General features: G+C 49.3%; 8 protein-coding genes across 8 annotated transcripts; 2 read left to right on the top strand and 6 right to left on the bottom strand.

Moving 5' to 3' along the window:
• Positions 1-166: 166 nt before the first annotated feature.
• Positions 167-483, top strand: FIESC28_06504 (uncharacterized protein; the record flags this gene model as incomplete). Its single annotated transcript, XM_031160648.1, has 2 exons — positions 167-216; positions 276-483. 2 exons carry the CDS (start codon positions 167-169, stop codon positions 481-483), a joined length of 258 nt encoding a protein of 85 aa, XP_031015254.1.
• Positions 484-1,053: 570 nt separating this feature from the next.
• On the bottom strand, positions 1,054-10,158 carry FIESC28_06505 (uncharacterized protein; the record flags this gene model as incomplete). Its single annotated transcript, XM_031160649.1, has 1 exon — positions 1,054-10,158. One exon carries the CDS (start codon positions 10,156-10,158, stop codon positions 1,054-1,056), a length of 9,105 nt encoding a protein of 3,034 aa, XP_031015255.1.
• A 2,259-nt stretch (positions 10,159-12,417) lies between these two features.
• On the bottom strand, positions 12,418-13,225 carry FIESC28_06506 (uncharacterized protein; the record flags this gene model as incomplete). The annotated part of the gene is made up of 4 exons (XM_031160650.1): positions 12,418-12,704; positions 12,754-12,870; positions 12,937-13,050; positions 13,099-13,225. 4 exons carry the CDS (start codon positions 13,223-13,225, stop codon positions 12,418-12,420), a joined length of 645 nt encoding a protein of 214 aa, XP_031015256.1.
• A 959-nt stretch (positions 13,226-14,184) lies between these two features.
• On the top strand, positions 14,185-16,234 carry FIESC28_06507 (uncharacterized protein; the record flags this gene model as incomplete). Its single annotated transcript, XM_031160651.1, has 7 exons — positions 14,185-14,188; positions 14,265-14,318; positions 14,426-14,473; positions 14,527-14,532; positions 14,589-14,660; positions 14,709-14,990; positions 15,039-16,234. 7 exons carry the CDS (start codon positions 14,185-14,187, stop codon positions 16,232-16,234), a joined length of 1,662 nt encoding a protein of 553 aa, XP_031015257.1.
• A 956-nt stretch (positions 16,235-17,190) lies between these two features.
• On the bottom strand, positions 17,191-17,814 carry FIESC28_06508 (uncharacterized protein; the record flags this gene model as incomplete). The annotated part of the gene is made up of 1 exon (XM_031160652.1): positions 17,191-17,814. The coding sequence occupies one exon, from the start codon at positions 17,812-17,814 to the stop codon at positions 17,191-17,193; it is 624 nt and encodes a 207-aa protein (XP_031015258.1).
• A 676-nt stretch (positions 17,815-18,490) lies between these two features.
• FIESC28_06509 (uncharacterized protein) lies at positions 18,491-20,131 on the bottom strand (the record flags this gene model as incomplete). Its single annotated transcript, XM_031160653.1, has 1 exon — positions 18,491-20,131. The coding sequence occupies one exon, from the start codon at positions 20,129-20,131 to the stop codon at positions 18,491-18,493; it is 1,641 nt and encodes a 546-aa protein (XP_031015259.1).
• A 1,435-nt stretch (positions 20,132-21,566) lies between these two features.
• Positions 21,567-22,653, bottom strand: FIESC28_06510 (uncharacterized protein; the record flags this gene model as incomplete). Its single annotated transcript, XM_031160654.1, has 2 exons — positions 21,567-22,184; positions 22,246-22,653. The coding sequence occupies 2 exons, from the start codon at positions 22,651-22,653 to the stop codon at positions 21,567-21,569; spliced, it is 1,026 nt and encodes a 341-aa protein (XP_031015260.1).
• Positions 22,654-23,146: 493 nt separating this feature from the next.
• On the bottom strand, positions 23,147-23,817 carry FIESC28_06511 (uncharacterized protein; the record flags this gene model as incomplete). Its single annotated transcript, XM_031160655.1, has 2 exons — positions 23,147-23,271; positions 23,418-23,817. The coding sequence occupies 2 exons, from the start codon at positions 23,815-23,817 to the stop codon at positions 23,147-23,149; spliced, it is 525 nt and encodes a 174-aa protein (XP_031015261.1).
• Positions 23,818-26,918: the final 3,101 nt, after the last annotated feature.

Genomic DNA, 26,918 nt, shown 5'->3' on the forward strand with positions numbered 1-26,918 from the left:
AATATAAGAGACCAGAAGGAACTCGTCAAAATGGAGTGATTTTTTCTCATCATCAATACAGTTCTTCATTGTATCCTCATCTCTCACTCACTATCAAAAGTGTTATCTTGACTTCGCTTCACTTACACTTACACCAAAAACATCATATCATATCACATCATTCACAATGGCCGCCATCGTTAGACCTGCTCTCGCTAAGCCTGCTGCTTACCCCAAGTAAGCCCCATACAAAACCCCAAACTCACACGATATATGTACTGACTCCCCATCAAAAGGGCCCTCCCTGTTGTTGTAGTCGTCGGCAGCTTGGCCATCGTCGCCAGCTACGTGAGCTCCCAGCTCGCCACCACATCGGCCAAATTCGACCGCTCCTTCTCAAAGTACAACACCCCCGAGAGTGAAGCCAACCGAGCAAAGACCTTTGACGGTGCCATCGAGAACCCCAGAACAAGTCTCTTCAACATCCTCGGTAGCCGACAGTAAAAAGCATAAACTACGGACAGATCCGCTTTGCATATAAACAAACACATACACATTCTTTACGTTGAGCGTTCCTTATTACGCCAGATAACTTTGCCTTTCTAAGATGGCGCAGAGACGGATACAACATTTGGTGGTGGACAGTATATATTTGAGGGAGCATCGATACCATGGAGTCATATAACTTGAGCATCAAATAAACAGTTTAAATTTATTTTCACATACCAGACAGATGTGATCTCATCATGTAAACATGAAACATATCAATTCTTTTGTATTACATATAAAATTCCACCGCCTGCTTTGCTGAGGTTGCCCCCTTGTGCTTCAAACCTAATCTAGGGCTCACCCCTATTCCAATGCTTGCTCGCCCATCCAATACACCTACTTCAACATGCTATGTATGATATATATTTGTGTACGCATCCTGGTTTTCAACGAAGGATGTCAGGATATGCAAAAGAATGAACAAGAACCTCCCTCTCTAATCCAACCCATGCGCCAGTTTTGCCATTATTGTGTAACTATACCCAACTCCCATAATCGTCTGTCACTCCAAGTGACTTATTCTTTCTAACCTGTCTTCATCCTGCTCGCTGTCCAATTAAGTCGTGACCCAGTATGGCTCGATGATCGCCTCGATCTACTCTTGGGTCCAGCAGGCGTGGGTGATTCATCGAGAGTCTCAGAGTCGTCTTCTTGTTGTGACTGATTGCCTTCTCGATTACCGAGACGAGAAGTAAACGCACTGAGCTTATCCTTAAGATTGCTTGCGCCGTTCTTTCGACGCATGCCGGATCCACTAGAATCGTGACTACTCATGCTCGAGGCGGGGCGTTCAGGCGGAACGCCTGTTGGGATTCTTCTAAATCCTGGTCTGGGCTGTTGTCCAGCGGGCAGTGGAATGCTGCTTTGGGTACTAGCGCTGTGCATGCTACCAGCATATGAATTACTGGGGGTTATGCTTTGCGACTGCCCAAACTGGCTATGCATGCTGCTTTGTGGGCTAGCTGTGCTTGGCCGTAAGAGTTCGATACCATGATGTCGATCACCGCGGGGGTCATCAACGGGCGTTGGAGGCGTCATCATTAAGAAAGCCGGAACATGAGGACCATGATGAGCAAGAGGGCCTGGAGCTGCGCCACCATTTCTATGTGAAACTCGGCTCTTGACACTCGAGCTTCGACTGCGGCGCCGCATCGCCGACCCTGGACGTACACTGCCATGTGTGCTCGGCGCTCGGATACTTCGTGGAGGTGATCGAGAGAAATCGACAGGAGATGTACCATACATGCTGCCAGAGTCATCGCTGTCATTTATGCTACCGGGATGGTGCTGAGAGCCACCAGAAGAAGATGGCGCAATGAGGACTGAGCTATTAGCCAATACTCGCAGCTTGTCTCGCTGCTCAGCGTTGGGACGATGCTTGGAGAATTTGTTTCCGATAAGAGCACCCGTGTGTGAGATCAAGGCCTTGACCACTGCCTTCTTGAGAGCCAAGGCTAGATCCAGATTGGACCATGTCTTGTTCTCCCACTCAATACTTGGCATCCTGAAGACAAAATCATGGACATCTTCGATGTTGCGGTTCTCCTTACCCCGGTAACTAAGGCAAAGCACCACAGAAGGCATCTTGATGGACGCAAAAGTCATAAAGTGACTTGCGCGTGTCATCATTTTAGTGAGATCATCCGATGGCGGCTTGTCGTTGTGGTGTCGCTTTGAAAGCCCGAATCGAGATTTCTTGTCGTTTTCTCTTGATTCAGGATCTTCTCGGTGGGAACGGCCAGTCGCGGCGCGCGCCAAGCCAACCCTAGGATTCATATTGGATCGAAGCGACTCATGAGATGCCTTCTTAAGCATAGTCTTGGAGGTTCCAGGGGCACGGAACAGACGGAAGGAATGGCCTTCGTTGCCTGTGTTCACACGCAGACCCTTTCCTGGGGGTGCTTCGGCTTTGGTATTTGAAGTTAAGGTAGGTCGTAGACGGAGTTCGAGAGAACCTGAGCCAGTTGAAAAGGATGATGAAGACGAATGTCTGCCAGTGTAAGAAGGCGCTGGACCACCGTCATCATCATCGTCGTCATCCTCCTCCCCATCGACCTGCTTCAACATGAATGGTGAGTCATTCTTGGTACCGGCCGACTTTTCTCCATTGATACCAGGGAAGATGTACTCGAAGAGTCGCTTGCCAACTTCGTGTTCCAGTTGCACCTTGATGGGGAACAGGTTGACTTCGAAGCGATCCATGACAGGAATGCCTGCAATTGCCTCTAACATATACCAATAGACTCTGATCATCTCCTTGTTCTCGCTCTCCTTGGGCTGTGGTCTTTCTGGGTCAACGTAGGGCGCTATCATCTCGGGATATGTGGCATCGGGCAACAAGTTCAGACCGAGAACCTTTCCGACTCGAATAAGGTTGACATGAGAGCCATCAGAGTTGTCTGTTCGATCATACTCAAGGTCTTTGAGCTGTAACTCTACCAGAGGTTCGTTTGAATCTTGCATGAGATGCCAAACAATATCTCGAATAGTGATGTTCCACTTAAGTAAACCGGTGCTATCATCCGAGTTGACGTCAAACTTCCTCTGGGAAGAGGTGATGGCTTTCATCATAAAGAACAACTCATCCTCGCAAGCTGCTAGATCATTTTCAAGGCGCAAACGGTCTTCCCAGCCCTTCTTGTCCAGGGACTTGGCATAAGTCTGGAAATGATCCTTGATCTCTTCCATCTGCCGGATGCGTTGTTGTAGCTTCTGAACCATCGCAGGGGCACCACTCAAGTCGCTGAAATCGGAAGCGAGAATGATCTTTTCGAGGCGCTCATTCCGTGTTTTCTCCATAGGCTCGTTGTACATGAGAAGATCCAGCACAATAACGTACAATGCATAGTACTGTGACGAGTTGCAAAGAGCTCTGGCAGTCGGGAACTCGACCCAGAGATTGTCCATGCGGGTCTCCGTGTTCTCCTGGGACGAGCCCTCGTTGCCATCGGTGTTGACCTCATCATTGTACTTCAATCGTAGAGTGTTGTACTTGTCGTATCGAACCATGGCTGAAGTCTTTTGTACAACACGTTTGAAACCGAAGGGATCCGCCTGGAAGTCGAACACAACCTCAATAGGAACCCATGGCGGGAAAGAGGAACCGCTTGGTGCACCATATTTGCTTCCCACATACATCGATACAGGGCTGGTCTGGAACCACTTGCGGTGCGTGACAAAGAATTGGACGCTGTCCATGTTGACCAAGAATCGGCGCTGGACGAGACCACTGACATTATCCGATATTCTCTCCTTCTCCATGACTTCCATCACCTTCAGTTCCATTCCCTTGGCAGTCGCCAGCACCACATTCTTCTTGTTCTTGTCGCTCTGGAGTTGAATCTGTGGGGCGATGATGCGAATATGGTAGCTGCTCTGGGGAGTGAACTCTTCGGCGATACCACCCACCAAATCTTCGATAGATCCCTCCACGACACCGTCTGCGTTGGTACTCCATGTCGCTGATGTGAATTTTCGTCCCTCGTTGAGAATGCGCTTAATGCGCTCCTCCATATCGACAGGATCCTCATCGCCCTTCATACTTGATGCACGGGAACCTCTTCTGCCATCTTGGCGGCTGTGCGTCGATTTGGCCTTGCCTGGCTTGCTTTGTGCCTTGGCTTTGTTCTGCTCCTCAACAATGTCTAAGATGAACTTGATAGCTGGCCGAGAAAGGTAGTACGTAAAACCACGTCTTTGGCTGTTTTGGTGAAGATAGCGAAGCACAATATTTCGTAAAGTATTGTTCCACTTTAGTTGCATGTTGTGGATGACGAATCTGTTGCTGAATTCGCTCTCGAACTCACTCGTTGCTGGAATCTCCATGGTCTCATCCTGGAAAGGGATTGTCGAATCGACTGATTGCCTTCGTCCATCGCCGCTGGTTCTATGCGTGCTAGAAGGAGCTCGAATTCTGGCTTGGTTAAGCATTTGTTCCAGGAATTCTTTCTTCTCTTGCAGTACTACTGTGTGTCGCTGGAAAGCCCTGAATTCTTCCACCAGAACGCGGTCTTTTGCATCACATTTGATGACTCTCAACTCTGCTTCGCCCATATCTCGATCATGATTTTCCATCTGCATGGCTAGCTGGTCAAGACGATCTTGGATGAGCGAACCTTGGATTCGGCGTGGATCATCGTCATGCCTCATGACACAAAAGTGCGTGGGTTCGTTTCCGAAGGGACTGGTTCGCGTTGGGTCACCAGCAATAACACCGCCAATATCTGTTTGTCGGAAGTATGTCAGACGAGGAGCGTAAGCAAGTGGCAGGATCTTGGTATCGGGGTGAGGTTCAGTCGGTGTTATCCAATCGATCTCGACAAAGTCGTCCATATCAATCCAACTGAAATCATTGTCGGGGATGGTAAAGCGGGATAAATCAGGCTTGTCATCAGTTTCGTGGATCATTGTGGCCATAGAACCCTTCTTGATAGCCTCAGTGGTTGTGCCCTTGAGGCTTGCTGAAACTGCTCGGACGTCGGCACTAACGAGGTCAAGCTGAGCAGCATGGATTTTAATGCCTGATGTTTTGCTGGTGTTGTCACCATGTTTGCCTTTACCGAGAGTATTGAACTCTTCCCGACGTTGATGGAGATCAAGCGAAAAGCTGTCGAATCGAACCTTCAGACCAGTCGCAGAGACCGCATTCTCCGAATGATCTTCAACATCCTTGTGCTTGTAGATGTGGCTAAGAAATAACGGCGCGAGCAAAATATTGTACTTAACAGTGGCCAAATGTCGACCAAACTTCTTGCTGTTCTTCTCGCGACCTGGGAAAAGGCTACCTTGGCGAATGGGCAACGACAGTGGCTGTCCAAACAAGCCCCACCAGTTGAAGAAATGTGTGAAGAACCTTGGAGTGAGATGGATTGTATTGTAGCTTCGCGAGGGCTCCGGACTGTCGGATAACCAATCGCGATCGGCTGGGGCGTGGATGGCGATAGAGAGATGGATGTGTCGACTTCTGAAACCACGCAATGCATCATAAGGAAGACCATTCGCATCAGGTTTGGCGAAGTGTGGATTCTTGAGAACGATGTCGTAATGAGGTCGGAACTCAAAGCTCCGCACGCCATCTTCAATAGCACGCTCGAAGGTGAGACCAGCCATGACTTTAACTTTACCAGACAGCTTCATAACAACCTTCTTGAAACTGGCCTCAGACTTATAGTTGTCCTCAGGTAGGTAGCCTTCGACATCGTATTGTCGCCGAGCCTGCTCCCGAACCTCGTGACTGTAGTCGGGTACTGCGAGAATGTATTCACCACTTTCGACAGAGATAAAGCGCTTCGGGTCATCGTCTGCGTTGATGTTCCACCGGATATCGTTTCGCCAGCACATGAGAAAACCAGCGCCATTACCAGTCATAGCATATGGGTTCCGCGTACCCTTGAGGGCCAGGTGAACATCTCCATCGCCTTTCCAGGATGCGTGTATCCTGGAGTGAAAGTTGAGGCGAAGTTTGTCCCAGAAGCCAACACGTTCAGATGGATCGAATTGAGGTTTGGTAAACGATTCAATGACCATCATCATGTCTTGGATGGCGGGTTGATAACAAGGGCCCCATGTGATCCGTGTGGGTAAAGCACTGTTGACATCCATATACACATCAGAGTACGACTTGACAGGTCCAACGGTCCGCCTAACTTCGATCGCAAAACTGCCTTCATTAGAAGAACCTGGCAAAGAACTCTTTGGTGGCACAACGTTGACTCTAACACGTCGAGTTGACTCAACGCCTCGGAACTCTTCGGCCACAACAAAGTTTGCTTTCAAGGATACAGCCTGGATCTTTGCTGACTGTCCGTATTTCATAGGAGGAAGATGCACAAGTGGGAGCGGGTAATCTCGCAGTGTTACCTTAGCCTCGCCCATGGTAATACTGACGTGCATCGGCACCAGTAAACTATACTGCATGTCCTTCGGCATGCCTTTACCAATCTTGTGGAGGAAGTCCGGCAAGTCTTTCATTGGGAAAGTCGGTTTGTCGATCATGAAGTGCAAGTCGCTAATAACAGCAGCCATGAGAGCTGGTCTGGGTGGTACCTCCAGTAGATTTTCAGACTCTTCAACATCTTCCGGCACTTGATTAGGACCCCAGAACTGGCCGCGAGACTCCTTCATGCTGTCTTGAGAAAGTTGATAAGCACGGTCAATCCGCTTCTTCCAGCTTTGAGCATTGAACATATCAAGGTGGCTCCGGGCATAGTGTTCGGTGACTTTAGAAACGCCATTAAGACGAAGTGAGTCGGTATTGGGGTTGTATCTGGGAATTCTTCCCTGCTGTGAGTTCGGCCGCACGTCTCTTGCCTCGAGATCGTCTACGCTTCGGCTTCTGCTGCCTGGTGAACCAGCCATCTCGGGCCGACCTCGTGCAAAGGTCGATCGGGAGCGGAGCTTGCTCGTTCCCCTACGAATCTCGTCTTCACGAACTTTCTTAAGTTTGACCTTGAAGGCGTTTTCTCGAGCGATTCGCTGGGTTTGTTCGATAAGACCAGTGCGGTAGATCATACCCAACTTCCACTCAAAGCCACCGTCCTCAAGCTCGAATAAGAAGTTGCGAGTACGAATAGATACCTTGGGGACCGACTTGGGTCCTTCCGGCTTTTTCTCAAGGATGTACTCGTTAGTCCCTGTTCGGAAGCGATGGTGCAGTTGCTGCACTGCCTTGATGACATTGGTGAAGTTGTCGGTTACTTGACTGAAGATAACCTCGTGTGGCACAGCAATACGCACAGCCTCGGTCGCTATATCAATCATCTTCTCGTCGATGATTTTCCCTTGGGATGTCTTACGGCGAGATTCTCTGAAGTCAAGACGTCCTGCTTTGATACTCAATAGTCGTGCCCACACATTGCGCATACGTGGTGGCTCTGTGTAAAGTCGTACAAGCTTGGCTGCGACATACGGAGTAGACCATCGCTGCCGACCAACCTCCAGGCCATACATATGCAGCATCATGGCTGGATCATGAGGCATATCTGCTTTGAGTTGAACAAGCGCTGCTTTAAAGTCGAGAGTGACCAATTCGGGAGTAATTGTGGTCATTCCAGGGTCGAGGTCCGGTGTTCCAGGAGGAGCTAACCGGTTAGCACCAGGGATAACATCGACATAGCTTCCTTGTTGCTTTGGTCGTGGAGCATCATGGCCAGTTCGCATGAAAGCTTTTCGCAATGTCATGACAACAACACCCACAGCATAATGTCGGTAGAGCGAGTACTTGGCGCGAATGGTGCGAACGCCCACTTGTATGTTAAACGTTGGGCCGTTAGCATCACTAGACGCACCGAGTGATAACTCAAGTCTAGGTATACTAAGGAATGGCTCTGGTTCGAGTGTATCAACAGCGTCCATGATCTGCGCTTCGATGCCACTGGCAAAGAGAGTGAGCTTTCTTCCATCACCAATGTTCTGTGGCTTCTTCTTGTTCCTAGGAGAGCTTGAGGGAGGAGTCCATTCTGAATCCGATTGGTTGATGGATCGACTGTTGGAGCGTCTTCTATAAGCCCGCCGTTGAAGGCCATCGAGCCGTTGAGCCCGGTATTCGGTTGAAACGGTATCCCAATGCAAGAATACTCCGCGAGTATCGTCCGATATCTCCTCATCAATCCCTGCAATCTCCACATTGAAATCGGATGCATCAAACTGGGCTCTGAGTAGCCAGTTGGGCATAGATCGCAAGAAGTTTTGACCTCCCTTGGATCGTGACACAGGACCCTTCTCTGGTTCCACGTCGATTCGCAACTCCTGAACGATTTGACGAAGACCATCAATGATTTCGGGTCGTATCATACTGATTGAGCAGGACTGGAGATTGCCTGAAACATCGACATAGACATCCGGTCGAGCACCGAGGTTAAGTCTCATGTCAAGAGATTCTGTAGTAATGAGATTAAAACGTTCTCCATTGTTGGTTTGATAGTAAAGATCGTGGGACTGCAATCGGAGTGAACCATCCAGGGAATAGTGCATATCGGCCATGAGGCTGTGCGAGGATTCCATGTCGAGCGAGATCGAGGAGATTGATGAGATGATAAGATCGAAATCGTCCGGGTCTTCTGCCTTTTGTAGAGGTTGGAGTTTTATACGAACCACAGGCTCGTGCATGGAGAACTTGTAATTGGCTTTCGGTAGAAGGCGAGAAATAAGGTGGTGGTTATCGCCCTGTGCTTTCGGTGCCTTCGGCTTCGACTTAAAAAGGGCGATGAGGAGCGGCAAGTGATGAGGATCTAAGTCCACTGAAGGAGAGGTTACTACCGAGTTAGCAAACATAATGTTGGCGTTTCTTTCATCCACGGTGCTGGCTCGCAAAACTTCGACGGTTTTTGAAAGTAGTGTCGTCTTGATCGTTGTTGTAGCCATCGGGATATAGAGAAGGCGTTCAGGTTGGCCATGGCCGTCGTCCAGACCAACAGAGATGGACAGAGCAGCAGCCAGGGCCTCGTGTGCAATAGCTTCGGCTGGAAAATACATCCTGTGCGCCGGTGACTTGGAATCCAGTCTATGCAGATCTATGCCAACTTCTTTCATCGCAGCGTTCAATTGGATAGGTGTAGATCCAGGCTTGATAGATTGAACCTTCTTGCTCATACCCAAGAAACTGACGGCGAACTGAATCTCCTTAATGCCTCTTAAAATAGAGCTGAAAAACTCTTTGGAGTCGGAAACTGTCCTCATTAAGTCCTCATTTGTTGTTCCAGGGTCGTCGAGTTCCTGAGCAACCTTGCCCAAAAAGATGTCCACGGGCTCCTCGACGCCAGGTGTCTTGACTTCAGCCCGTCGCTGCTTTAGCCTGCTCAAACATGTTTGTAGGTCGTCGAATGGGATGTGCAATCGTCCCATCTTGATAGCCACGGCAGCTTCACGCAGACCTTCCATAGACTTGTACAAATGGCCGTGTACATTAATGAATAGCTGGTCGAGAATTTCCATGGATTCATTGCCCTCAGCTGTGAAAAGCACGCTGCGTAGCGATGCAGTCCATTCTGCTTGTTGGTCCCTACCGTGGCGATCAGCCAAACGAGCAAAGAAGCGTACGCGATCGACCATCTTTGTGCGCGTATCGACCGCGAGGGTGAAGCTTCCAATTTGGATACTACCGGCATCCACAATGTTCACAGTCGAGTTTGTCGCGACCACGTCGACGAGCTTGAGCCAGTTGATATTCCTATGCAGCCGCTTGATCTTGTCTTTTATGCGTGTAAGCTTCTTCCATGTCTCGCTTCGAACCACTGTGGTGGTTGCTCGTCGAGCCAGCGGTGGTTTTCGGGCAGCGGGTTTGGCGTCTTGTTTGGCATCTTTCGCGACTTCGGAGTCACTATCCTCGGCATCCGGCTCAACCTGTTTATTTCCTTCCAGCTCATTGACGTCTATCGTTGTGACAAGTTCGCTGACGACAACGCTGAGCCATGTCGGCTGGGCAAATGTTGGTCGGTGGACATTTATTCCAAGGCCCCTAATTTCTATCCTGCATCCATCTCGGGGCGTCCAGGCTATTCGGCGCAAGGACAGGTAGCCAATTCGTTGGATCGATACACCGGTGACGATTCGAAAAACGGCGAGGAGAACGAAGGACGACAGATATATAAGGACTAGACAGCCAAAGAAGAAGGTCGGGTTAAGGAGAGCCATGCTGAAAAGGCACCTACGATCCTCTCCCACCAAGATGACTGGGACACGGCACTCAATCAGCTACGAGCGGTGTAAAAGTGGCGTGGTATCTCAACTTACATTTCCTGCTTGTGGAAGAGATATCATGCCTTCACCTGGATTGACTTTAATTGAGAGGCGACCTATGCCATCGCCGCAGGCTTGCGTCTAAACTGCGAGTCTATGTTGCCGATCTTCCGGTTCCACGCACGTAAACTCCCGTAGAGTATTTCTGACTGAAGGCGAAGCGAAGGTTTTCGCGGATGAAATGCAGCAAGCAGTAGCAGAAAGTATGTTGCTTATGCCGGTATATGTATCGTAGGGAGGATGCTAGGCGTATGCAAGGTGAAAAGGTAAATTCGACGAAGCTGACTTTTGATTTATCGGGATCGACGGAAGTATATCGAGCGCGATGCTCTAAGGAGATTTGGGGAGTTTTGTGACGTCAAGGGGGCCTGGATCCACGGACGAGGGTCGCTGTTCGAGAAGCAAAAAAAGGAGTGTTGGGTTACGCTGGCGGCTGGCGTACAGGGCAAGGCGGGACAGTCCAGGGCGCGTAGCGAAAAAGGTAGTAGGTAACGGAACTGGACGTTGAGCAACCTCTAGTCTAGGTTTTGCAAGAAACAACTTCTGGTGGGGGATATGCAAAGTTAAGTTGAAGAGAGAACCGAGATACGTAGCTTCTAGACAGTTGGATAAGGTCCGGCGATCAATTGGCCAGACTTTCTTTGCCTTTTAGACGAACCGAACTGGGAACTTGCCCTGAGCTTACCTTGCAGGAGCCGGACCCGATGGACGCGATAACGAGTACGTACTATACCTCCACTCCCGTCCCGTCGATGAAGATGGACAGAGGCTGAGAGGTCTCCAACTCGGGCTGTCTAGCTGGTCTGCATCACAAGCCACGAGCCTTACCAACCTCACCTCACTCCGTTGAGGTTAGATCAGTTAGGGCAAGCACGGGCCCAGCTCATTTAGCAGGGAGCGCCTTGTAAGACATTTTCTAATCATTAACAAATCTCAACAACTCCGCTGTACTGCTACTATTGTTTGTAAAAGGAGACTGGATATGGAGGATAGGAGACGTCACTTCATAAAACATTAAATGTATTCATTTCCTCTGCGACACAGATCCTCATACCAGCCTTACCTCTCTATCCGTCTTTCCGTCTGTACCACGTAACAGCATGTTTCAATTAGCCCGCAGGGGACGAAGCTCCCTGTAAAGATAAGTACCTCTTACTTACTCGTGCCTTATCAACAAAGAACCAACCATCTTCTCCTGCCCTAGAAATCTCATTGGCTACCCAATTCGTAGCCAAAGTGCGGGGAATGCATCTTGTCTTTGGACTCCATGTCCATCCTGCCGTCCAAAACCGGATATTCATGTCCATGGAGATGCTTATGTCGCCGTATCCATGATTTTCTAAATTCGCTGCAAGTCGCATATTTCCAAGCCGTTTAGCCGCTCTGGTGGATATTCGGCATTGTCGTAGAGTGAATGAATGGTTTGCAACGTGGTCTGAGTGTTTTCGATCCCGTCTCCCCATGGGAGTACCACCAACATGGACCACGCACGTCAAGGTTGAGATGTACCCCGGATGGCATCAACAAACATCCATGGTTGCTCTAGTGGCACTAGTAGAATGGAAAAGGTCTACAGACTTCGACATATGGAACAACAGAACGGGACTCAGTCGCTGAGATCGCTGCTAGACAACGTTGGGCTGGTGCCATGCATGTATAAGAGAGATTAATGTTTCATTTATGCCGAACTCTACTGTTTTACATGCGTCATTATTGTTTCATTTCACAGCAACTGTCCTTGGGGTAGCAGTAAACATCATTCAATTAGCAATACAAATAAAATAATTCGATCACATTACACCATTCGTCGTATGCCATCTGGTTATCGCTTTTTAGCACCCTGAACTTGTGTTTTAGGCTTTATCTAGTTCTTGGACCGTTTAACAACTCATACCGGCGTCGTTGCGCCATTCATATGTACTTGATAATTATGCGCACCCGAGGATTGCACCTTTGTTGAGTTGAGCTGATGCATCATTTACCATGTGCAATGTTAATAGGCATTAGTTTGAACAACACTTGTTTCTGCCATGCTACCATACCTAAATATCCCTGGTAATGGTGGGATCTCGTTGGTGAAGTGTCCTACCAAAACAAGTACTGATACAGGGTAATCTCCTTTAAGGGTGGAATGCGGTTATGACTTTGATACTATTACAGTGAAGGTTTGTTTTTAGATTCCTCCTCGGCTTGTTTCCTTAGTTCAACAATACGGTCGTCAATGAGCGCAATATCAGCGTCTATCCGTAGCATCTTCTCGAACATCATATCCTTATACTCCTGGTCTGTAAGCTTCTTGAGCGGCGTCCATCGCGTGAAGAATCCCTCCTTCTCATCGTCAACCTTCGGTTTGCGAACCGCCATGCGATTCGCTATTATCTGCCCAACAGCTCCCACCGTTGTCCAGACAAACATCGCTGGTAGGATGTTCTTAGGTCCTCCTGAGTATGGTGTCAGCGGTGAAATGGTGATTATTTAGTCTTGACTTACGGATCAAGCCACCAACTGCGCCTGCTGCTGTACCAGATATGGCGCTGGCCGTTGTCTTTTCGGAATTTCTGAGTCTCTCTTCACCACCCCATGCTTTTAGAACAATACCCCTCGTGACTTGAAAGTGTGTCAGTTTATTGCAGTCAAAACTATGCTGCAAGTCGTGTCAAAGCATTAACTTACACCAAAAACTTGTTCCTAGAGTGAACCACTGGAATCCAGAGACTGCGCCCCAAATAATGGGGTTTGCTTCCTTGAAAATTGAGCCTCCAACACCGGCCAAAACACCAGCTGTTCCTACTCGACGTCAGTTCGGCTGTGCGAGGACACATCAAAGCAACCAACCGGAGTAACCTCCAAACTTCAGAGGCGGTAATACAAGATCGACGACCTCGGGAGAGAACAGTCCACGGGATGATTGCCTTTGGCGCAAGTGCATCATTTGAGGCTCTCGGCCTCCATTGTCAGTCATGATGGCGATGTTGTTTGGGGGTATAAATAATGGAGACAAGATGCTAAAAATCGCTGAGCCGAGAACAACGTTATTGAAATATAGATAGAATTACAGTTGGTCAAAAAAGAAATAATGTTACATGGTCCTCTTCACCATTATCCGTCCGACTAGATATTGAGGTCGATGAGGCTCTGGCTAAGTCTGTATCCCAGGTTTTCCTAAGTGGGCAAGGGCCAATAGCAGAGAGCCACTAGAGTTGGGGACGAAATCCCGTGACATGACATGGGGCATGTTTGACCAATTGATGGGGTTTGAATTTGAAAGTTCAGTGCACACCAAAAATGGTGACAAAATGGTCAGCAGAGTGTTTTATATGTAAGTTTATCTGTTTTTAAATCTCTAGAAATTTGTACTTGGATTAGATCCTCATTTGTTTTAAATCATTTGTTTGCTCTGCGTTCTTAGTATTAGATACTAGATAAATAGATAGCTGTACTTTCATAAACTCATTCTTTCCCATGCAATGATTTCATAGCCTTCCATCTTCTTATCCACCTACTCTACCGGCTTCTCTCACCCGCTGGTGTTTCTGAAAATGAATGCAAGCGAGACAGCGTTCGAGTGGAGGGGTTAATTAGTGGGGATGGAAGCCTCAAAAAGGGCTAGCGCCCACTTCAGGCCTGGACTGCAAAATTAAGGCAACCCTCAACTAGGCGCCTCCATCATCATATTTTTCCACTACGCCGAGCAAATTTCAACTCGTCAACCCCAGACACGGCAACATTCGTCGGGGCAGATCAACATTTCGCAACCCCCATTTCTCGAAAAATTCACTCGATCGACTCGCGAGACTCTTCCCGATCTCGCCATTACCTCCTGAACGAAAGCAGAAGCTGAAACCCCGGTCGGCTTCGCCCTAAGCATTCGTGCGCGCATCGATCTAGGAATCGTTGCGCCGAAGTCGCCTAACCGCAATCATGGGTGAGTGCTATACCATATTCCGACCCCTCTTTGGCTGCATATCATATGCTATCAACAAATGCTAACCTCGTCGCAGCTCCTAAGAAGAAGGCACAGCAGACAATGTCCCTTGGGGACTTTCTGGCTGACAGTATGTCCTTCCTGTCCCACCCCTCCTCGCCTACGAACTGCACCCCGCCGCATAGCGGGTTTGGCTGTAGTGCCCCTCGTCGACTCCATACTGACTATGACTTACAGGTTTTGGTGGAGGTTCTTGGGCTGATGAAGTAGAAGAGACTTCTCATGGTAAGCATTGTCGCTTTATATCGCTCTGCATTCTGTTGCTAACTTCTTGGTAGCCATCGGTATGCGTCATGTTAAATGCGATAATTCCGACTTGTGGTGGACTGACCAGATCTAGGTACTCAGGCTCTGCCCCCTTCCGACCGCCCTCGGTACAACAACAACGCTTCTTCCAGCTGGCAGGACCGGGGTATGTATTCATTCTACCCTTGAAGACCATCTCAGCTCACAATTACAGGTTTCTCCGTTCGCGAAGCTGCCCCTCAACCCCTTCCTGATAAGCCTCCTTTTACCGCTCACTTGGGTAACCTGGCCTACGACGTTACCAGCGATGCTGTGGGCGACTTCCTCACCGGCTGCGGTGTTGTCAACGTCCGTCTCATCGAGGACCGTGAGCTGCAGCGCCCCAAGGGTTTCGGTTACGTTGAGTTCGAGACTCTGGAAGGCCTCAAGCAGGCCCTTGCTCTTGATGGCGAATCTTTCGGTGGACGTATGATCAAGATCAAGGTTGCCGATCCTCGTAAGTTAACACATACTTGAGATGTCGATTTCAACTGACATTATTTAGCTCGTGGTGGTGATCCCGGCCGAGGTGACTCTATCCGCGAGATGGGTGCCTGGGACCGCAAGGGCCCCCTTCCCGATGCTCCTTCAAGGGGTGGTGCCCGTGACTTTGGTGACCGTGAGCGCCGACCTCGCGACCCTGCTTTCGAGAGCCGCCCTCAGCGTGAGTTCACCTGGGAGCGACGTGGACCTCTTGCCCCCCTTTCGCCTCAAGAGGGCTCTGGTTCGCGAGACGGAAGCCGTCCCCGTGCTTCTCCCGATGTCCAGGGTGACCGCAGCGAGTCTTTCCGAGGCAACCGCCGCGATTCTCCTGCTTGGGGTGAGCCCCGTGAAGGTCGTCCTGAGCGCCCTGAACGCCCTGAGCGACCCGAGCGAACCGCTACTGCTGCTGAGAAGGACATGCAGTGGCGCGACAGAATGCGTCCTGACGCCGCCAAGCCTGCCTCGCCCGACACGAGCGCCCCTCCTTCGCCCGCCCTTTCTAACGCACCCACCGCGCAGGGTGGACGTCCTCGCCTGAACCTCACCAAGCGAACTGTCTCTGAGGCTCCTGATGCTTCCAACGCCTCTGGCTCAGATGCTAAGGCCAGCCCCTTCGGAGCCGCTCGTCCTATCGATACAGCAGCCAGAGAGAAGGAGATCGAGGTCAAGCGCCAGCAGGCCATCCAAGAGAAGAAGGAGGCCGATGAGAAGGCCAAGGAGGAGAAGCGATTGGCGAAGGAGGCTGCTGCCAAGGCTGAGGCCGAGGCTGAAGCTAAGGCTGAAGCTGAAGCTGCTCAGGCCAAGGAGGATGCCGCTGCTGCTGAGACTCAGAAGGCTGCTGAGACTAAGGAGGCTGCTGAGACAACACAGGAGTCTGCTGAGCCTAAGGCTGAGAACGCCGACGGTCAACAAAAAGTCCCTATCCGAAACCGCGAGCCCCGGGAAGCCCCCAAGTCAAAGGCAAACGAAGCTTCAAGCTGGCGCTCCGCCGGTAACGACCAGCGAGGACCCCGTGGAGGCGCCGGACCTCGAGGTGGCCGAGGTGGTCGCGGCGGTATGCGAGAAGCCCGTACTGGACCTCTTCGATCTAACGGAGCCGCTCCTCAACAAGCAGCCGCTTCCCCCGATGCGGAGCCTGCTACTCCCACAGCCGAAGATGACGGTTGGACCACGGTACCCAACAAGAAGGGTCGCCAGGGCCGTGCGATGGCACCCTAGAATGTGTACATATCGCCCCGTTTCTCTACGGTTTGACGACTGAGAATGTCATACAAGAGCGAGTCGCTGGACTTGAAGTAAAGAGCAGCGGTTTCACCTCTAGCGTGGCAGTCACTCGCAAACAACACCCATCTCATACTCAATGGCGTGAAATGGTTCTAGTCGCCTGGCCTGCAATGCCGGCTTTGAACACATCTCATGCTCTTCTCGTTATCCTCGACTGATATTAACAGGTGTCAAGGCATGGAATCTTCTCCCACTTAGTTTCACATGGCCATGGCATTCTGTTTTCCTCGTCTGACCGCCACACGTTGGACTCATGATCAGCTTCCGTGTCGACTTCACTCGCTCAGGAGGCAAGGAAGGCATTTTTGAGCATTTAACATTTGGCGTTTCGAGACAAAAGCAAAAAGAACGGCGGCGAATGGACGGATGAACAGATGGATGAATGGAACGGAAACGTGGCATGCATTTGAATGATCACAGCTCTCTTATTTCTTTATGTTTTCTTTTTTTGATTTCTCCAAAAATGTCTTTGCCGCGTGATGACGAAAGAATGAAGGGTTAAGGAGTGGGAAGAGGTGAAAGACAGTAGGAGAGGGACTGAAAAGTTGCTTGCTTGCTAGGACAGGCAATAGGCAATTCGTTTTCTCTAAACGTGGCACACATGATGAGGCTGTCTCGAATCGAATCGACATGACAGGAACTCATATTTGTATGCTAGGCGGTTTATGGGATCAATGAAACGTGCTTTGTTATTTCTATTCCCTGGTCTTTTTTCACTTTTTTCTTGGTGTTTATACCTGATTGTGCTTTTCAAGGGAATTAAGTTAGATCTCTCTAGTTGGGTGAGGGTAAAGTGTGACTACCTATAGACGAGTAATGACCACATGATATCCCCTCTCATCTTGATGCCATTCCATCTATTGACTCCATTGACTACATCAAGTCGTAGTTCAGCTACTCCTTTGACTTTCCTGCTCCCACAATCGGAACCCCTCAAGGACATTCCTCTTAACTCCTTTACTCACAAAATGCAACTCCCTCCCATCCTTGAACCGATTCTTTAACGCCTCCTCCTTTGTCACCCACGCAAACTCAACATGCTCATCCTCATCGATCTTAACGTCCTCGTAACTCTCCACATCCACCCAAATAGTTAACTTGCCCCAAACTCCATCATGAGCTCGAAATACAAGCATGTCGTACAGAACTTCCAAATCTTTCTCCAACGGATCATCAGGCATGGGTTCGGTGATGGGTGCTATACCCACGATGCCTTTTACTGTTTTGGCGCGCAAACCGGCTTCTTCCCAGAGTTCGCGGACGGCACCGGCGATGAGATCAGTGTCGTCTTCGTCGACGCAGCCGCCGGGGACTTCCCACAGGAGAGGCCATGAGTCGTGTGCTGCGCGGCGGAGAAGGAGAATTTGGCCTTGGGGGTTGGTGACTAGAGCGCCGGCGATGAGATGTTGGATTGGAGGGTGTGTCGACCTGAACTCGGCTGGTTTACAGAAGAAGGCATTGAGAGAAGGGGGTGTTGTGTAAGAGAGTGGTGGTGATGGTGAAGGAGGTGGCATTGCGAATACACTGGTTCAAGTTGTTGGCGTCTAGATGTTAAGTGTCGAGTTTCTTAGAGTTTTTGATATTGTGAGTTGTTCTTATGTAGAGTGATATAGTTTGATACCTGATTTAGGCTGCGAGTTGAGAATGATTGGTTGACTTGAGGTTGGAGAGAAATGCCTCTTATAGGTTGAGTCATATGCAAGCCACGAACTAAGAATGCAGGGTATAAATGCATGGAACGTTGATCTAATAGTTTGGCAATCCTTCTGCCTTGAGGATTATTGGAATTGCCAAACAAATACTTGCAGTGGTTGCCAAGTTGAGTTGGGTTGTTTAAGCCTCGCATCAAGTCAACTTCATGGCTTACTGCTAGGAGAGGTGATCGAATGGGGCACCGCAGATACTCGAGAGCTTGGTCTTGATAAATATTCAGAACGTATTAATTGTATTCAGAACCTAAACAACTCCTCTATGTATGTTTTTAATCCCTGGTATAGTATCCCATCCCCGTCATGTACCCTTTATGCAACGCCCTTCGTCAAGAACCCCGTGGGTAGTCTTTCAAAAACGCCAAAGTCCCATCATCAATCAAATCGTACAGCCATCCACCCGCTTATTAAAAATGCATGTATGCTAACCCCAACCCCAAGAAGCATAGAATAGAATCATCATCGTCGACCAGGCAGGCATTTAAGACATTTTGGCACCCATCTCCTCCATGCCGTACTCATCCCACTCATCGTCGCCCCCAAGTTTTCTGCCTACCCAGATACCAATCGCTGTCATCAAGCTGCCTACGAGAAACCATCCTTCGAACCAGCCATCCACGAAGGCAGGGCTCAGTGCACCTCTGAGCACACTTCCGACCGCTGAGCCCAAGGCAGAAGGCAATTGACTGCGAAGGAGGAGAGAGGCGGAGATGACATATGTTGCTGCAATCTGTCCGACAACCAGTGCCAGATTTGCTTGTGCTTGACGAAGTAGACCGGGTGTCCACTTGGCAAAGAGGTGGAATGTTTGGACGACACTGTTGGCGCTTGCAAGGAGGATGACACCGCTAAGAGCAAAGCTAATAAGTCGTGCCCATGCTAGTTGATCAAGCTTAGGGTCCCAATGGCGAGCGAGAATACTTAGAAAGCGGTTGATAGGATCTGTGTTGGCAAAACTTGACGTAGGCGAGTAAGCTCGGCGAATTGTCGTGATTGTAGTTGCGCCAATACGGTACAGACAGTACAAGCTGAAGAGTTGAGAAGGGATAAGAAGAAGTCGGCCAAGAGATGTAGAGGCGCGAACTGTCGCTGCTCGGTGGCTCTTGAGTAACGATACTCCGGATGCCAGATTCGATTCCATAGTCTCGAGGCCAGCGATCTCCAATCTTAGTGATCGCATCTCAGCCTCGTCGCCGGTCGGACCACGCAGAGAGCCCATGACTTTGCCAACCAGACCGCTGCCCTTGGCAGAAGCTCCAGTTTGTGCACCAGAAGTCTTTCTCTCGAGGAACTGCAGACGATGGCGCTTAGTAAGGAGCATCTCGTTTGCTGTATCCCATCCAGCTTGTTTCCTCGCAACGTCGGCGTCAGTGACAGGTCGCTTTCTGCGAGCTGTAAGATCCATGAATGCGTGCCATGGTGATGAGACAGCAGCGAAACCAGACAGCAGGGCCATCAATGAGATACCGACAACACCAATACGCTCTAAACAGCCGCGCGTGAGCATATCCGACAGGCTTCCATTTCCATTGCTCGTCTTGCGCATCGCACCCTCGGGAACAGCCTGTCCAACCGACCAAAAGGCAAACAACCATCCCAAAAACAATGCCGCCTGCAAACCCCAAGCAAAACGAGGCAGTCTTCCTTTGGCCGTTCTTTGAAAACTCCATCCTGCACTTGTAACAACCGATCGACATTCCAGCCATGGCACCAGCACAACTAAAAGGAACAGAAGACTTGGCACCGTTATTCTCAAAGCCAAATTTCTTGAATCCGCATTCACAACCTCGATAATCTCATCCATGATCAACGCACCCAGCGTAGCAGCCAATCCGACAGTAAGACCAAACGTCCAGGCAGCGCCGCGCCTCCTCCAGCTTTTAGCACCATGTTCAGCGTGGACTTGTCGCAGACAAGCTGGCGCATGTGTAGGAAGGACATGGTCTTCGCCGTCGCGGGAGTCGGCGTCGGAACTTAGTCGAGGGAAAACATGGCGGACAACGAGGATCGATGTCGAGATGCAGATAAAGAGGAATGGAAGAGCGGCAATGGACGAGGCGAGAGTGACAGGGCGAGGAGGTATTTCGCAGGCGTCTTCGCCGCAGCGAGTAAAAGGCCACATGGTGAGAGATTTGCGTCGTTTTCGTTTCTATCGTGGTTATATCGTTTGGTGGGTTGTGAGTGTTCGACGCGGGGCCATGTAGACTGTATGTAAGGAGTCTCCCTTCGTATGTAAAGGCGTTGCTGACAAGGTTAGTTGGCGGCGCAGCAGCAATCCTCCATAGGTATCGTATTGCGGGCGCGAGTGAGGCAATGGATTGTGTTAAATTGAAACGCGTCCCCTTCGCTTTGACTTGAACCCCTCGTAACGTTTGCGACAGCTTTGTATCAAACGAGTCTAGCGACGGCCCTTTGAGGGTCTGGATCTTTTGTTTTGCCTCAATGATATAAATAACCACTGTAGATCGACCCTTAAGTTTTGTCGTTCTTGGCTTTATTGTATTCTAGCATTAAGCGTTGAAAATTGGTATTAGGATTAGAATTCAGATTAGCCCCTGGCCTGGTGTCAAAAGAGTGAAAGACTGCCCGAGAAATGGTGGCTTACGTCGTCGCATTCGTTTCCCTGTTACTTGGGTCACATTGGTGACGTTTATTTGCCTCAGGCCACAGTATCGCACCCGCCTTATTCAGGGTCCTCTCACTGACAGCCTTAGTACCATTCAGGTGTCAATTCTTCTAGCATCCTGACGCCATTCTATTATTGGCTCATTTATTCGCTGCATATGGTTTGAAACACAGAGCTGCAACATGCGAAACTTCTACTTGATGCAAGTCTCAGGGTATCAGAAGAATTAGCACCAAAACATAAGAAACGAAATAATTTGTTCACTTTATGCCAGCTTAGACTAGTACTTAGGCTACTTTATTGTGGTAGCCTAGGCCTTGGGAGACAATTCTTTGGAAGGCATCAGATCTCCTGAGCGCTAGAAGTTACTATTTATCGCTACCTGTATATCAATTCAAGAACGCCAGACCTTGAACTCCTGCCTCGCACATAATAACTACGCCCCCATGCAGCAACACAGTAGGTCCACGGCAGCCATCCTCCCCTCTTCGGATCCGTGGTCAGGTTAATTTTGAGCCTCCAAATCGACCTCTGGTTCGGGGAGAGCTGGCACATGCCTTGGCCGCCGTCTTTCTGCTCGATTTCGTTGCCGGTGCTTGGCGATTGGCCTTGCACCAGGGTGTCAGAGCAACTTGCCGTTGAGCATAAGAGATAAGATAATTTGATCATCTTATGCAAACTTAGGCTAGCAATTAGGCTACTTTATTTCTGTAGCCTAAGCCTTAGACGATAAGTCTTCTGATACCCGCCTGCCTTGTTCGTCGTCCTAGCGGAAAATCGGGAATCGGTATTTTGGAGGTATTCTGGAGGTTCTCTTTGGAGGAATTGAGTTGGCCTGGGTTCCTGTAAAAGAAATTCATATCCGCTATATCCCTGGGGTTGTCTGTTCCTGATTTCTATAATGTGCCTTTCTGCGCCGGCCGCCGGGGTATCAGTCATCTTCTAGGTCGTCAACCTTCATCTTGAACGCCGCTGCTTCGCCTACTTCCATCTTGTGAAGCTGCTCCAACTTCTCCTGATCTAGAGCCTGTTGTCCACTAACAACCTCGAATTCACCTGAGTCATCATCGTCATCGTCGTCATCCTCATCGCTTTCGCCGTCATCGTCTTTGATAACTCGTTGGTTTTCCGGTGCTTCGGTAGATGTACTGACGGAGGCCTGCGGTTTGACGTTAAGCACGTGACCATGATTAAGGGGCTTGATCGTCGGATCAAAAGCTGCAGGTAGCCCCAAGGCACGTGCAACCTGATGGGCTTCCTCGTCGGGAGAGTTTTGAATCTCTAGCTCGTAAGTGCTGCTTGCCTCGCTATCGGCTTCGTGCTTTCCAGCTGTTGCGGCCAACATGCTCACATAGGTTTGTCGTGCAGAGTCGTTAGCCCGCTTAGTCTTCTTCTTAACGCGCTTCTCCGTAGGTCGTACCACGACTACAGGTACAGGCGAGTATTGGAGACAGTATTTGGAGAAAGAATTGCGTGTGTTAACCAGTCCTTGTAGACCACCAAGTGTACGTCCCCTAGTCCCCACAATGAGCATTGCAGGCTGGTACATCTGTATCTTAACGAGTGTCAGCTTTTAACTTCCACAGAAGCCATATTTCCTGTAAACATACCAGGTGCTGGAAAGTCGTGTGCAACTTGCCAACGGCGTATTCAAGAATAATATTGATGGCCCTGTTATTGCCATTACGGTCAAGAATACCTCGCATGACCTTCTCAGCAGCTTCTCGATATTCCCTACTCGAGTAACGCAAGTCCTTCTCAACTACTCGCACACAAACAACTTCGTCGCCGTCGTCGACAAGCTCGTCCAGAAGCCACTGCAAAGCATAATCGGAGTAGGTATGCTCGTCAACTCCAACCATGAAGCACCGTGATCTGCGTCTAGCCTGGTAGCCCATGTGTCGAACATTGAGTGTGAACGAAATGGCATTATTCTTGGTCGGTTCGCCGGTTGGAACATTGTCAAATGCGACATGTTTCTGGAACCTATCGGGCGGGGTCTCGGTTAGCGCCGCCATAGTTGTGCAAAATGCCACAAAATAGAGGTAGGAAAAGTATAAGCGCGAGATTGAAAAGTAATGAGCACGAAGGGAGGGAGTGATATGGAAGGAGAACAATGGGAATTGTCAATGACGATTGTGAAGTTGAGAAGGGTCGAGAGCTCTGCGGGAAATTTGGGGGGCTGATGATCTGCTAGAAGTGGCTGTGACGAACGAGATGGCCTGACGATCCAGACCAAATAAGTGACGAAGTGAGTAGGCGAAGACCATCTATCCCCACGTCTACGGTAAGGTTTGTCGCAGACAGCGGGGTAACCATAAACGGTAGCGGGAGCTCAGTGGTGGAGTCAAAAAAAAGGTTGTTGTGAAGGATGGACCGGTAAGCAAACCAGTTCCACCTAGTTCAGGACCATGATTCCATCTTTGCAATGCAGTATCATGGATGTGAATCAACTCGCAAGCCACGGCACTGGTAGCCAGCCCGGTCGACAGTTGCTGTATACCACACTTGCTAATAACCGTAGCCTTGTGTGAAAGCAATGTCGATACCGAAGCCCTTGCCTTCCCACGCGACACGTTCTTGGCATGGCGTCACATCGAGCTCCAACAATGCTGCTTTGGGTTCAATCTGACCAGCTTTGGGACAGATAGGTAGCCAATGGTGAAGGCGAACATGACAGTCCAGATCAAGCAATCCTCAGCTTGTGCTCACGAAAGTGTTCTTCAGACTCCAAAGGAAAACAAGACAGAAATATCCACGTACCTTTTATGATCAGGAGAACTGGCACGAATGCGATGGTTGCTCATTTGTTGAGGTTGTCCCTGGGGCAATTTAGGATTCGTCATTCGGCGGAAGGAAACAGAGCCGGTGGACGATTTCCTTTGTACCATGGAGTCCTGATTCGGTGCTGGAGTTTTGTCACTCTCTCGGCTTGAACTGCGGTCGGGTCGTGGATCGGGCGCGAATGAGATACTGGACTTGTGTGCTGAAGAATCGTCGTCACCATCGCTGGCCCTCACACTAGTATTGGACCCATCGACTGTGTTTGAGTCTGGGAAATAGTCGACTTTGGCGTCATACGAATTTGAGTCTCGTGGTTGCGGTGGATCAATCGTCTTGGGAGAGATGTCGGAATCGGTGCGCCTAACTGGCACAGGCATGCTAAAGGAGATTGTAGTCATGTTGCTTGTTGCTTGTTGCTTGTTGCTTAACGCTCAGTGACGCGATCTGGTTGTGTTAGAAGAATTGGCCACTGTGAATATACATAAGAGACGAAATAATATAGTCACCTTTTGCTAATTTAGACCAGGACTTAGGCTACCTTATTTATGTGGTCTAAACCTTTAGATCAATTTCTCTGTTATTCGCCTGACTGTTGGTAAACTTGGGCTGAATTGGATCGGTGCTGCCAAGTGGTCGTCTGTCTATACCTGTGAACGAATGTGTATAAAGTCTGCTGGTATTGAGCTTGGTGGTGCTAGTGTTCGATGATGCTGAGTTTGGTTGAAGAAGATAGAAAGTCGTGAGAGAATGGCTTCGGCTTGTGGAGAAAGAGAAAGGTCGCACTTGCGTAAAGTTGCCCGTGAACCTCAATCAAGTGCGCAGTGCCTTTCTTTCTATGTCGTAGGCTCTGCCAAGATGCAACTGCCGCCAAGACGGAGAGACTAGTTAGATGACGGACAAGCCTGGCTTGGCTTGGCCTGGCTTTGAGGAGACCGAATCACAGAGAGCTGGGACGAGGCAAGAGCGGATGGCAAAGTTAAGGGCCTGAGGATCCGAAATTGTGACGTCGAATGACGCGGTCGCGGAATTGAGGAAAGAAGCGTGCGATTTGGTGTTGTAGCCTGGACCTGGTACGCAGTGGCAGCAGAATAAGAGAAGGATAGCGAAAGCCGATTGTTATGGTAGGTACTGTGGATAAATAAAGCACCGGACGATATCGATATTTGCAAATCGATTATCTATCCTTTTTTCTTTTGTACGAGGGTCGCCTGAAGACGGACGGACGGTGTGGGCGTTTACGTCTGTAGGTAGACCGTTGTTTCTTTCAGGTGGATGATAGTGATCTGAGTGGCAAGCAGGAAATAATAAGATTTAAGGTTAAGCTTAATGCCAACAAACAAGCCAAAGGACGGACGAAACTGTCAACGTCTTGTTCGGCTTTAACGTTTTGAGATGTAAAAATAGAGACAAAGACTGGGGACTTGAGAGAGGAGAAGTCTGGGTTTCACTATTGTTTCCTAAGGCCAACAGAGTGGGAGACAGATGTCATGATAGCTTGATCTTGATCGCATAAAGGAGGGTAACAATTTGAGCAAAACCGAGAGGATTTAGACGGTGCCGAACGGATCGGCCCTTGGTCTTGGTCCACGTTAAAACGGATGGTGGTGTAGGCCTGACAGGGAGTGTGAAATTAAACTGGGCAGCAACGCAACAGATACAGCACCCGAGATCTGAATTATGACAGAATGTGTGTGTGTCTCGAAACGAACGAATAAGCTACTAAGGTATCAAGTGAAAACTGCCAGCAAATAAACAAGACACGAGGTGGAATCAAGGTTAAAGAACAGAGATTAGGTAGCATAAGCCATACAGTTCTGAAAGTGCAAAACGTACAGCTGACGTATCTTACGTCAAGCCATAGAGTTAAGCCGTTGCATTACCGCTCTTCAGGGATTGGTTTTCTGTGTGTGACAAACTGCAGGCCAAGACGTAACTCGATTCGGATGCAAGAAACATGCCTTGTCTGTGCTGAATCATTGGACGATCAGTATGAACTACATACATAGTAGGTATCCATTATCACGTACGAGTCAACTCCTTGTACTGTGTTATCTGTATTTCGTAAGATAACGCGACCCAGAGATGAGGGGGACCGTGAGGCCTCTCACTTTATCCAGAGACGAAGAAATGAACGACACGCGAGCAGTAGGTATCACCACAGCCCACTCACACTCACGCTGAACATCCCTGGGGTTATGATCACATGGAAACTCTTTCTCTTGACTCCATACTGGAACGAGTAGGGCTGCTTACTGGGTTTCGAGATATCCACTTAATAAGGGGGCGTTTAGTTCGGCCGCTTGCTTAACATTTCCCCTCACTAATGCCACCTTGTTTGGCCTTTGGGCAGCCAAAAACGCACAAAGATTTGCACTCCCTCATTCAGTCGTAAGTTGAAGCTCATCACCTCATGTTTTGGAGACTTGAGTGTCATTGCTACACAAGCAGACATCAATGTCTTGGCCCGGCATTAAAGTCCCGAGTGTGACTCTTACTTGACAGACCGCCAAGAGCTAATGCGTATCACAAGAATGTCCATACTATACAATACAATTAATTCCATGTACACTAGCGGCGTCGGGAACCGGTTCTTTGGGCACGATTTCAATCCCTCCCGTCCGCCCCGGAACCGGGTGGGGTCAACGCCTATAATCCATCCGGTAGGGGTTATCTTGCTACGCAAAGCCCACTACGCTCGGGCTTCAGTGGAGGATGCACGCTATCCGATTGTTGCAGGTGGGGCCAACTCAGAAAAGAGCCTCTAGATCCGTGGATCTCTCACTGCTTCGTTTTTTACGAACAGCCGAATCAGTTCAACGGCACTAAAACGGTTTTTCTTCTAGGCATGCACTCGATATGCAGGGTAAAGTAAGCGAAAAATAAGAGTCACTTGGCTCTTGTTATTCCGTGGAACTCTTCACCGCATTGTCTTGTCGTACCAGATCAATATTCTGAGCCACCAACATGTGTCGTATTGTACTGTACACCATGGCTGAGCCAGTCAGTTTCATCCTCAAGACCACATGAGGCTCCCTTGCTCGTTCAGCTGTCAGACAAGATACCAGCCCTGCATACTCTGCCCTGTTTCTTGGCATTACCCCAGAAAGTACGGATAAGACTTAGGGTCTTCTGCTAACCTACCTCTTACACTATCGTCAAACTACGGTAAGTAACACGAATAGGAATGGTCTGACTCGGAAGGCACTTTTGGCGTGGCGGTCAGAGTAGCTAAATCGCGGATGACATTCTCGTGGCTTCAATTAATTGGAGCCAAGAGAGACTTCAACCGTATATAACGGACATGGTCTCGATCACGAGTATTATAGCATCTAGTGCTAGCAGTCTGAGGGTAGACTATAAACACCCTTGCCAACCGGTGAAAGGACGACTTGCTGAATTGGAAGTTCGGTCAAAGTCAGAAGAACGGAGGGAAACGAATATTGTAAGGTTTCTAGAATTAACCCCGAATAGGACTTCTGTGGGCTTGAAGTACGATATG

This window comes from Fusarium coffeatum, assembly GCF_003316985.1.
Source record: "Fusarium coffeatum strain FIESC_28 chromosome Unknown BRIP53273_contig_140, whole genome shotgun sequence".
NCBI lineage: Eukaryota > Fungi > Ascomycota > Sordariomycetes > Hypocreales > Nectriaceae > Fusarium > Fusarium coffeatum.